General features: G+C 40.3%; 1 protein-coding gene across 1 annotated transcript; it reads right to left on the bottom strand.

The window, feature by feature from the left end:
* Positions 1-8,216: 8,216 nt before the first annotated feature.
* LOC132116644 (lymphocyte antigen 6D-like) lies at positions 8,217-9,792 on the bottom strand. The gene is made up of 4 exons (XM_059525503.1): positions 9,739-9,792; positions 9,491-9,610; positions 8,692-8,814; positions 8,217-8,428 (listed from the first exon to the last, which is right to left on the bottom strand). The coding sequence occupies exons 1-4, from the start codon at positions 9,785-9,787 to the stop codon at positions 8,361-8,363; spliced, it is 360 nt and encodes a 119-aa protein (XP_059381486.1). The 5' UTR covers positions 9,788-9,792; the 3' UTR covers positions 8,217-8,360.
* Positions 9,793-12,364: the final 2,572 nt, after the last annotated feature.

Here is a 12,364-nt window from a genome sequence, read left to right as displayed (position 1 = left end):
CCAAAAACGAACCAGCAGAGACACAAGGAAAGAGAACTCGATATATAGAGCAGTACACATGAGGATCAGGTGAAAACAATCAAGCAGACAAGGGCTAAACAAGGGGGCGTGACCAGGGGTAACAAGGAGGTGGGACAAGGGGAGCACGTGGCAGACACGAACAAAGACAGAACCATGTGCTTAGACACAAAACAAACAAAGAAACATGGAACAGAGACAAGATGGACAGGACTGTCAGGGCAGGATCCTGACACATGATGTAGTTCTAGACTAAATGTGAATGTGCATTAATTCATCCCACTCACAAAAAAAAGGTTTAGTATTAATCAAAATGAATTAAGGTGAGACACTGCAGGCAAAAACGCTGTTTTTTCAAGCACCTGTCAATTTTGAGATTTTGGGCTTTTTGGTTTTTCATAAAGTGCTTTTTCAAACTAGTGGAAGGAAAACATCCAAAAGACACGGTTAAGTGTTTCTTTTATAGCACTTTATCTGTTTGTGTCAATAGATTTCAATTACAATACATATTTTAAAGGCCGTTTTCTCAAAATGAGTTTTTTCTTCAACACTGAGCCATAAATCTCCACTTCAGTAGCACTTACACACACCAAACTTGACATTTTTATTCCTGTCTATATTCTGAAGGTTTTTACAGTGGGATTTGTTCATATATATTTTCCTTGATTATATACAACATTTTATTCCCCCCAAAATTGTGAAAATATATTGTTCTCTTACGAGAGCTCTCTCGTACTGCGTCTTAGCTAAGATGCTACGGGAAAAGTCTCTTTTCACGAAATACTGAAGCAAAAAATTATCCTTAATTTTGTATTTTTGTAAAGCGCATTTGCAGCAGTACACAGCCATAGGCGAGACGGCTCGTTCGCTCATTGGCTTGTTCTGCGGCAACTGCACAGCCTATCGAGCGCGGGCTGATGCAACATCAGACCAATAAGGGCGCTTCGCGCCCTTCTTGCCACATCCCGCCGAAACGGGTGTGGCCCAACCTATAAAAGGAGCTCGAAAAGGCTGACTCACCTGATTTTTCATCTCTTCAGCGAAGCTCACGCATCGCTGGATCACGGAGGAAGCAAGCGCCGTCTGAGAAAGCACATCAGCAGGACGAGCCATTCTGAAGCTGCTGGCATCGCCGCCTTCCACTGCCGTTCCTGCTGCGCTATCCGGCGCCTATATCCTTTCAATCCTGTTATATCCAAGCTGTTCTTTATGTGTGTGTGTGTGTTCGCCCTGCGACACACACTCGTAAAAGAGCTCGCGTCTTTTTTAAGATGCCTTCCTGCGGCTCGTCAGAGCCCCACTCAGCGAGGGAGACCGGTACGTCATCTGTGTCTCCTGCCTGGGTGAAGATCATGCAGCGCTCGCTCGCTGACGGCGGATAACCCCACTGCGAGCTGTTGCCATGGTGACTCTGAGGACTCGCCTGGCCTTTTTCTCTGAGCCTGCATTCTCCGCTGCGCTGAGGCGCCGTAAAAGCATCGCTTCCAGCGGATTCCGGAACCGTCTTCAGCTCAACCGAGCTCGCCGGTCCGCCCTTCTTCACCGGCCCCCCCTGCATCGCTTCCCGGTGGGCAGCGCCCGCTGTTTGCCGGCGCGTCGTCCGAGGAAGTCGATCTCAGGGCCGCGTCGGGGGAAGAGGACACACGCTCTCTGCTAGCTTCGGGCAGTGAGGGCTGGGCGAGCTCCGAGGATCTCGCGCCTTCTGCTCAGAAGCCCAGCAGATGAGCTGACATCGAGAAGGAGCCGGGGCGAATGCTTGTGTTGGCCGCGATGAGTCTCGGCCGCGAGTGGTTTGCACCAGCGCCCCCCCCCCCCCTCTCGTTCCCGGCTGGATGGTATTTCCCTTTCGGATGAGCGCACTTCTCAAAGCCCGCCTCTTTTCTTCCTGAGCTTCACGAAGAGGTGGCGAAGGCTTGGAACGCTCCATATTCGGCACGAACTCGTTCGTCTGTCTCACTAGCATTCTCCACACTGATGATGCTAAAAACAGGAACTACCACTCACTTCCGCCGGTGGAACATGTGTCAGTGCTTCCAGGGGTTTCGGATTGGGTGCTAGGCATTATAAAGAGAGGCTACTCGCTACAGTTTTCTCGACGCCCACCGCGCTTTTCAGCGCGCGTCGAAACTACGGTCAAAACAGAAGTAGCACACATACTTCGGGCCGAAATATCAAAACTGTTGAGCAAAGGGGCTGTAGAGCCTGTGTCTCAAAGCGAGGGGGGGCTGTACAGCAGATACTTTCTGGTGCCCAAGAGAGACGGGGGTCTCAGGCCCATACTGGATCTAAGACAGCTGAACAAGGCATTGATGAAACGCAGTTTCAAAATGCTCACGACCAGGAAGCTCCTCGCGCAGATTCGCAGAGGGGACTGGTTCATGTCAATAGATCTGAAGGACGCGTATTTTCAAATACAGATCAAGCGTCAAACCACAGGCGATATTTGAGATTCGCCTTCGAGGGCCAGGCATACCAGTTTGCAGTCCTGCCATTCGGCTTGTCCGTAGCTCCTCGTACGTTTACGAGGTGCATGGATGCAGCGCTCGCTCCTCTCACACTCAGATACGAGTGCTGAATTATTTGGACGACTGGCTGGTTCTGGCCCGATCATGAGCGGAGCTCGTGGACCACAGAGCCGTTTTACTCGATCACCTCGAGAAGCTCGGCCTCAGTGTCAATTGGGCGAAGACTTCGCTGAACCCCAGTCAGACGATCCTGTTTCTGGGTATAGTTCTGAACTCGTGTTCCATGACGGCGCGGCTTTCACCACAGTGCGCGATGGGCATTCATCGTGCAGCAAGTTCTTTCCGCTGTGGCGCGACTGTGTCGCTCAAACACTGTCAAAAGATGCTGGGTCTCATGGCCTCAGCATCTCCGGTTCTGCGGCTGGGCCTGCTCCGCATGCGCCCCCTGCAGTTCTGGCTGAAGGCTCAGGTGCCGCGCAGAGCGTGGGCGTCTGGCCGGCTGCATTTCAAGGTCGATCAGAGCTGTGTTGCGGCTCTAGCACCTTGGACAGCGAACGGCTGGTACCGATCAGGTGTAAGCCTGGGGACTTCCCCGAGTGTGAAAGTGGTGTCGACGGACGCCTCCACTTCGGGATGGGGAGCGCTGCTCGAAGGCAGACCGTCCTTTGGCCTATGGACAGAACGGGAAAAGCTCCATCATATCAACTGCCTGGAAATGCTGGCAGTGGAGAACGCGCAGACGCGCTTTTGTCCCCATATCAAGGATCACCACGTCGTAGTCCGTTCGGACAACATGTCCGTGGTGTCCTACATAAATCGCCAGGGCGGTCTCGGGTCCCGAAACCTGTGCAGGCTGACGGAACGCCTCCTGATTTGGGCTCAGCGCAACGTGCGCTCGCTGAGAGCAGTGCATGTGCCTGGACTGCAGAATCTGGGTCCAGACAGGCTGTCCAGAGGCAATGTTCCTACGGGCGAATGGTCTCTACACCCGCAAACAGTCCGGCTGTTGTGGGAGAGATCTGGCATGGCGGAGGTGGACCTCTTTGCGTCCCACGAAAACGCTCACTGCCCCGCGTTCTTTCCAAGAACAAAAGCGCGCTGTCACGGAGATGGCCGTGCTGCCCGCTTTATGCGTTCCCTCCCATCTCCCTCCTTCCGCAGGTGATAGAACGGGTGAGAGAAACGAGATGTTCAATACTGCTTGTAGCACCTCTTTGGAAGAACCAACCATGGTTCCCAGATCTGATGCAGTTAGCAGATGTCGCCCCGTGGCCGGTACCGTTGAGGAGAGACCTCCTCTCGCAGGCCAGGGGCTCGATTTGGCACCCTCAACCGGAGTTGTGGTCCCTCTATGTATGGGCACTCACTGCCATCGCGGCGTTTTCTGAAACGGCGTCCGGTCAGTCAATAGGAAGGAATGATTTTGTCATCCAGTTCCTCAGAGGAGCTAGGAGGCTGAATCCTCCCAGACCTCCGTCAGTCCCTATGTGCGACCTCGCGGCGGTTTTGGAGGCCTTGAAGGGTCCCCCTTTCAAGCCTATCCAATCGATAAGCCTTCAGCATCTGTCGTTCAAGACAGTATTCTTGTTGGCTCTTGCTTCTGTGAGTGAAAGTGTGGGTGATTTGCACGCGCTCTCGGTGAGCCAGTCGTGCTTGGAGTTTGGGCCCAATGACTCAAGAGTCATACTCAAACCTAGGCACGGTTATGTGCCGAAATCCCTCAACACACCGTTTCGGGCTCAGGTTATTGCCCTGTCTGCCCTGCCCTGCCCTGTCAGGGGAGGATGGAGACTCGAGTCTTCTTTGCCCTGTCGGGGTTTTAAGAGCTTATGTGTCTCGCTCTGCTGCCTTTCGGCAGACGGAGCAGCTATTTGTCTCGTTCGGTGGGCGTTCCAAGGGAATGGCTGTTTCGAGACAGACGCTATCCAGATGGATAGTTGACGCCATAGCGTTAGCTTACGCTTCCAGGGGCCTTCAGTGCCCGTTGGGCGTCAGAGCACACTCCACAAGAGGCGTCGCCTCGTCGTGGGCGTGGTCTACTGGGATCTCCTTGCAGGATATATGTATGGCGGCAGGTTGGGCCTCGCCGTCTACATTTATCAGGTTCTATAACCTGGAGGTTCCCGCCTTGCAAGCAAGGCTGCTGTCGGTATAGGCGAATCAGGGCCCTGAGGGGAATTCTGAGTTCACGAGCGCTATGCGCTGCCGACTGTTATATGGGCAGTATTGCGTAAGACCCGCATTGCCACATTGGTCAGGCCTTGCCTCGGCTGTGTGATGTCATATTGCCGCATCTACGGATGCTGCTAGATATGGGACGGAGGGCTTTTTCCCTTTTCTTTCCTGGACTCTCTGTGAGTCCCTCAGGTGACTGTGCACTGTAAATCCCGGGCGTTGCTTCAGGTTTATTGGTGTGTGATCCCTGCGCGCACGGCGTTTTACATTGGGTTCCCGTAGCATCTTAGCTAAGACGCAGTACGAGAGAGCTCTCGTAAGAGAACGTACTCGGTTACTAAACGTAACCTCGGTTCTCTCTAGAAGAGCGAATGAGTACTGCGTTCTCTGCCGTGCGCACGATTCACTCTGGTTCGCTTCGGCGATGAAATAAATCAGGTGAGTCAGCCTTTTCGAGCTCCTTTTATAGGTTGGGCCACACCCGTTTCGGCGGGAAGTGGCAAGAAGGGCGCGAAGCGCCCTTATTGGTCTGATGTTGCATCAGCCCGCGCTCGATAGGCTGTGCAGTTACCGCAGAACAAGCCAATGAGCGAACGAGCCGTCTCACCTATGGCTGTGTACTGCTGCAAATGCGCTTTACAAAAATACAAAATTAAGGATAATTTTTTGCTTCAGTATTTCGTGAAAAGAGACTTTTCCCGTAGCGTCTTAGCTAAGACGCAGTACTCGTTCGCTCTTCTAGAGAGAACCGAGGTTACGTTTAGTAACCGAGTACGTTTTCTGGCTGTTCAAAGTATTTTCTGAATTATGGAGTGACAAAAAAAGATAACCAGAATTCCCTCTGTAAAAACATTTGACTCTAATATGTCAAAAAAATTAAACAAAAAATTTGAAACTGACATTTATGCAAATTAGCACATATTTCATTAAATAATGCCTCATTTGCATATTTAAACATAACATTTTTGAAAACTTGTAATACAAAAAATGTTTGTAATAATCAATGTAATCAATCAACTGGGTAAGTAAGGTGATAACTATTAGTTTGTTTTTTTTGCCCTATTCACCTGCAGAGTCTCGCCTTAAAACTGTGAAATGCAAACTCAGAATATGCAAACTCAGAAACCCGCAATAATTAAATATGTTAAATAACACAAATGTATCTAATCCCATTTTAGTATTTAATGCTGCTGACACTTGATGTTCCAGTTCAACCATACTAATAAGCAAAAATGACTTTAGATAAACTAACAATTGTGCTTCATTGTTTTTTATTATTATTATTATTATTAATTTATTTTTTATTGCTGAAGAGTGTTGAATCTTCTTCTCCTGTGCTCTACTGTACAGACGTGAATTGACTTTTCCTTCAGCCTGAGGAAACAATAGCCTACAGGTTGTCACATAGCGTGAATCTTAGATTTGGAAGTGGAGCAATAAAGGTAAGGAGTGCGTTTGTTTTGATGTCGATTTTAAATGTCATCGTTTCTTAAGTACTATGTAAATACATATGCATATTTTCTATACAGCTGTATATATACAATAATGCATAAATAATGCACAAATCTGTACATAAATCTTCTGTTCCAGATTTATACACATTATTATTATTGTTAAGTCTTATTTAAATGTTTCTGAGCTCATGTCAGGTATAAGAGCTTCTTAAAAACTACAACAAATTCCTTGTGTGTTTGAGAACACGAATAAAGCTGATTCTGGTTCTGTTTCTGATTCTGATTAATAAGATCAGTTAATGAAAATTAAGCATTATGAAATGCAGTGAAATGATCACAGTGTACTGATGAAATGTCATGTAGTGAAAATTATACTTTGGGATTTTGTGTTTTAAAAAAATGCATTTTTGTTGAACTATTGTGTGATAAGTTTTGAAAATGTACAACCAACTTAAAAAAAGAAGCCGTTTTCTTTTTTTTTTATTAATGTCAATTGTCACATACACTTACAGTAAGCTCATCATTTGACATTATTCACAAATTCATTCTTCTCATGTGTCATGCATTCACAATGACATCAGACCAGCATTTTTATTTGTGTTCATATTTTTTTATCCTGTTTATTTTACACAGTTATTATTATTATTATTATTATTATCAACTGATAATTATATAAAATAACAAACCATTAATAGATCAAACTTCTAAAACTTCTAAAAATCTACACCGCGTTCCTAAGTGTTTGATCTCAACAAGTGCAACGATATTTGTTTAACCAGTAGACAAAAGATCATCTTCTGCCACCTGCTGATAAAAGTCGCTAAATGCATTTTGAAACTTTACTGAACTACTCTACACTTTGTTATTCTAGTTATTTATCAATGGATGTTGAATCGGAAGTCTCACACATTAAAATTTTGCGTAAAAAAAAAAAAGTGGATACTTTAGTCTTGAATTGATCTCCAACAATATTATCACTTTCAATTAACTTAACAAAACTACGGCAACTAATAAACACAGATTACAATGGGTGGCGATCACTCTTAAACTAATCTAATATTTTAAAGGAGTTATCAATAGTTGTTTACAAATGACTTATAAGATCATAACATAACATAAAACATCCTGCTCCAACAGAACCACAAGTTTAGTTTTCTCTGAATCATAAACTCTGTAACATTTTATTTTAGGGTCTCTGAACTAGTTGCTTATTAGCATAATTATTACTAGAATATAAGCCATTTATTAGTACTAATTAAGCACATATTAATACCTTATTCTACATCCCTAATCCTACCCAATAACTAAACTTAACAGCTAACTTACTAACTAGTTTATTGAGAGAAAAGTCATAATAAATATTGAATAGGTATTCCATATTCTAAAGCATTTCCAAAAATTCTACACAAACAGTGAATAAACTTTTTGTTTATTTAGTAATAAGCTATTAAATATTTAATAATATCTTGTGTACAATGTGTAAAGCATTACTGCAGATTGTCTGCCAACCTGTTTTTAGGGGTGTAAGAGCAGTAAATGTTTTTAGACAAAATTTTACATTTTATGTGATAATCAGCTACATTATTTATTTACATTATTTACAAAATGTATTACTTGTTAGATCAAATGTCGTGAAAGTCGTGACATTTGCCAAGTATGGTAAAACAGAGACCAAGGTTCTTTTATTTCTGCTCAATACGTTGAACCAATAACCAAGATATGATGTTGAAATATCTGTTATAGTAACAGGACAAATCGGAGAGTTTGGTGTGTCTTTATTTTGGTGTCGGTGTCAAATATCATCATGGTTTCTCAGAAATCATGTACTGCACCTTTAAACCCAGCTAGACCAAAAGTAATGAAAATAATTAAGGAGAATGCAGAGAAAGACGTTTAATATATGTAAATCTTTTATTGCAGAAGTTTAGCACTCTGTTTGTTTAATTCTGTATTGCATTCTGTTATTCATTTTATTTTTATAAGCAAATGCATATTTGTATATATATGAAAAGTAAGGGGAAGAGGAAATATAAGGGAAATATATAGTCTTGACTGAGCATGCTACAAAATTACTGCAGATATTGGAAATCTTTATATATTAACATGTTTAGTAAAATACTGATTCTCTTTTCCCCAAATCATGACACCAAAGAACAGCAGAACAACATGCACACTTCATTCAGTAAAGTATGAATAGAAACGTGTGCGTCATTCAGTTTCTGCTGCAGCTGTAGAATCTGAAGTGTATTCACTGAACCAGGAAGTAGAAGAGCAGAGGAGACAACAGCAGGAGGAAGCTTGCCTTGTACATGCCATCTAATCAGGACAATAACAAAAATCACTGTCAATCAATCATACAACTATAGTAATTTAAAATAGCTTATTCATTGTTGAGAAACTTCTTCAGAATAAAAAGTCTCCGAAAGCACCTGCCTCTCAAGCTTTGCACACTATTCAGGATGCTTTTGAAATATGATATTTAGTTTATTTATTCGTATTATGCCTATTGTTTCTTATATTACCTCATTTTAAGTTTTTGTGGAAAAATCTAAATCAAATGATCGTATAAAGAAGAATACCTGCAGCATTGCAGAGGTCAGTGTCACAGCACTGGGTAGTTACTGACCCAGTCAGGATCTGTTGGGTCCCAGGTACACATAAAGGTGAACACGCTTTAGTTGTAGTGGTCAGCTTAATGGGACCTTCAAAAAAAACAAAAAAAACAACAACAACATAAATCTCTGTATGATAGGTTAATGAAACATTTCAACATTTGCAGTTATGTGAAAAAATCGTATTAATGTCATAGCCATTTTTACTTGAACGCTTCCTGCTATTTTCACTGTATGAAAGCTGTTAAGCTGCTTGATATTTCATACTGACATTTCGGTAACATTTTAGAATAGGTAACACTTATTAACTATTGACTACAACATTTCTCAATAAATTCTTAATTTGCTGCTTATTAATAGTTAGTAAGGTAGTTGTTAGGTTTAGGTATTGGGTAAGATTAGGGATGTAAAATAAGGTCAAGTAGAATAAGGCATTAATATGTTCTTAATCAGCACTAATACATGACTTATATTCTAGTAATATGCATGCTAATAAGCAACTAATACGTGTTACCTATTCTAAAGTGTTACCGACATTTCTTAGCATATTTTAATGATTATCGCAATCATAAATACACTGGTTTGTAGCACAAATAGTTGTACTGTTTACAATTTGCAATTTATAACTGACCTTTACTTACCTATAGCAGAAATGAGCACTTCTTTGAGATATTACATTTCCATTGTTTTAACACCAGAAAATTATGGCAGCATCTCCATCAGTAAAAACAGAACAGCACATTTTAATAAATCATATTGGACTTACCAACTTCTGTCACTGTTGTTACAGTCATGCACTTGGTAGATCCACTGGGACATGTTGTCCCATTTTGATTTGTACAGGATCCCGTCAGACTCGTACACTCATAACATCTTAGAGAGTGCCCTTAGTAATAAAACAGAGACCGTGAGAGAGAGAGAGAGAGAGAGAGAGAGAGAGAGAGAGAGAGAGAGAGAGAGAGAGAGAGATCTATTTGTACCCAGTAACATTGCAAACACTAATTGTCGTTTTACCTGCAGTGAAAAGACTGAACAGAAGAAAAACTGAGATTTGCAGGTCCATCTTTGATCAGGAGGAGAATTAATTATTGTGTCTGTTTCAGCGCTCATTTTATAGCGTTTCAAATGGGAGGGTCTTTATGAGACAATGACAGTTTAACAGAAGTTTCCATGTATACAACACAAATGGAAATGTACTGTTGATTTTTTCCCAGGACATTATCTAATAATATTATATGAATTTTTGTAAACCCTAAAGCACAATGCAATGAAGTGCAAAAAAAGAATACAGGAAAAGTTGATACAGAAACTTTCTTCATCAATACAGCACAATATATCCCATTTCTATGGATTTATTTATTTTTTTGGTAACACTTTCTTAGAAGCCCATATTTATGATAAATTATAGGGATATTCTTAAGGCATTATAATGAATGCATAATGCATTATATTATATATTATATATTAAATTATATATTTAAAAATGTTTTTCTGAACTTTCTATTTATCCAAGAAACCTGAAAAAAACTATACTCAACTTTCAACATTATGATAATAAGAGTTTTTTTCCATTTTTCTTTTTTTTTAGCAGCAGATCAGTATATCAGAATTATTCTGATTCTGAAGGATCATGTGACTGGAATAATTATGAAAAATAATTCAGCTTTGAAATCTCAAACTACATTTTGAAATATATTAAAATAGAAAACAGCTATATTAAATAGGCTAGTACAAATATTTCAAAATTTCACTGATTTGCAGCACTTGGATCAAATAAATGCAGGCTTGGTGAACAGAAGAGTTCAAAAACTTATTGTTCAAAAACTTCTGACTGGTAGTGGATACTATAGGCAACTTTAATTTGTCTCTAATTTCTAGCTTTTAATTGGCTTAGAAATCTATAATTGCTGGCCAATAACAAATAATAATGATTTGTTTATATACTACAAACACTTTTTATCACATAATAAGGCAAAATAGTTTCTATACTGTAATAAATGCTATGTCAGTTAGCACTGCATTGTTCGTTCATATACTTTATGTATCACCTGCTGGAGATTTTTTTTGGACTTGAAAAGAACAAAACCGAAAACAACTGTTTTCTTACAGCGATAGCCCCCCCGCGTCCCCCGCGTAATCTACGCCCCTGTATCAACCCATGAATAATCATAACAACAATTATAATACATCATAATACTTATGTATTTGTGGTTATAAGTTTAATACTCCAAGTGAAAAAAAATCTATGTTTTATATGATTACATTTTATTTTGATGGCCCCCTTAATCAATCGACTATAAGCAATTTGGAACACTAACTCTTATTAGAGTATTAGTATGGTCAAGAATGGTAGATAGAATAGGTTTACACTTGCAAAGACACTTATAGTCAGTTTATCTCTTGGTTGACCATCAAAATAAAGTATTATATAATTACAGTAGCAGACATACTAATACTCAAATGACCACTAGTTGATATGTAGTTGCAGAGTTACTTATCAACAGCTGTCTAAAGGGTACATCAAAAAATTTGAACTGATATTACAATAAAAATAGTTCAAAGTAAATGTATGTTCAATGTGTTATACATCATCCTACTCTTAAAAGCTATAACCACAAATAAGTCAATATTATAATATATTAAAACTGTTCTTATGAATATTCATGAGATGATACAGCATATTATAAGGTTTTCTAACAAAAGCAAAGCAAAGAGGAACATGGTGTAAAAAAAATATTAAATCAACATAATGGTCTACAGGCATAGGCTGATGAAATTAAATTAGTTTTATTTACAAGCAAAAAGTATTGCTTTGATATATCAATGTAGACCATTAAGCACTATTTTTCTTTTTATATAATCAAAAGCTCTTAAATATTTTTTTAAGTATTTAGTTTTAAGTATAGTATGATATTCTTAGTGGTGAAAATGTATGTAATAATCAGCTACATAAATCGGCAACATTTAAAAAATGTATTACATGTTACTTCTAGACTAAATGTGATCATGCATTTACTCATCTCAGTTGCACAAAAACCGATTCATCATTTTTACAAATAAAAAACAAAACAATGAAATGAAATGCAAACTCAGACTATGACACAAACTTGCAATAATTAAATATGTTAAATAACACAAAAGTATCTGATCCCATTTTAGTAATTAATGTCTTTGCTGCTGTCCTTTGATGATCCAGTTCAACCATACTAATAAGCAAAAATGGCTTTAGATAAACTAACAAATGTGCTTCATTGTTGTTGTTTTTTTAACGCTGAAGAGTGTTAAATCTTCTTCTCATGTGTTCTGCTGTACCACAGACGTGAATTGACTTTTCCTTCAGCCTGAGGTTTATTCATTACACTTTTTTTCTGTGAAAGGTCTTTAACATTTTCTATAAATAAAATTATAAATTATATTAAAAACAAATTAACGCAAAATGAAAATAACGCATTAGTTTCCATAAAAAGTAACTAAGCAACTTAATTATACAACAGTGATGCCGAGTTTGCTTTGTTTCTGCTCGATACACAAGTAACAATGGCTTTGCTTTGAACCATGATGTTCTAATGTCAGCCATAGAAACAGTAGGCTACAGGTTGTCACATAGCGTGAATCTTAGATTTGGACGTGGATCATTGTT

The sequence above is a fragment of the Carassius carassius genome, chromosome 36 (genome assembly GCF_963082965.1).
Source record: "Carassius carassius chromosome 36, fCarCar2.1, whole genome shotgun sequence".
Lineage (NCBI taxonomy): Eukaryota > Metazoa > Chordata > Actinopteri > Cypriniformes > Cyprinidae > Carassius > Carassius carassius.
This window is presented reverse-complemented; position numbering and strand designations above follow the sequence as displayed.

Bases quoted from the DNA above. Each gene is read 5' to 3' on its own strand.
- LOC132116644 (XM_059525503.1), bottom strand. From the start codon at position 9,787: ATGGACCTGCAAATCTCAGTTTTTCTTCTGTTCAGTCTTTTCACTGCA. The intron at 8,815-9,490 runs GTAAGTCCAATA...TTTTTTTTGAAG, and splicing joins AACAACAGTGACAGAAGTTG to GTCCCATTAAGCTGACCACT. The intron at 8,429-8,691 runs GTATTCTTCTTT...TGTCCTGATTAG, and splicing joins TGACCTCTGCAATGCTGCAG to ATGGCATGTACAAGGCAAGC.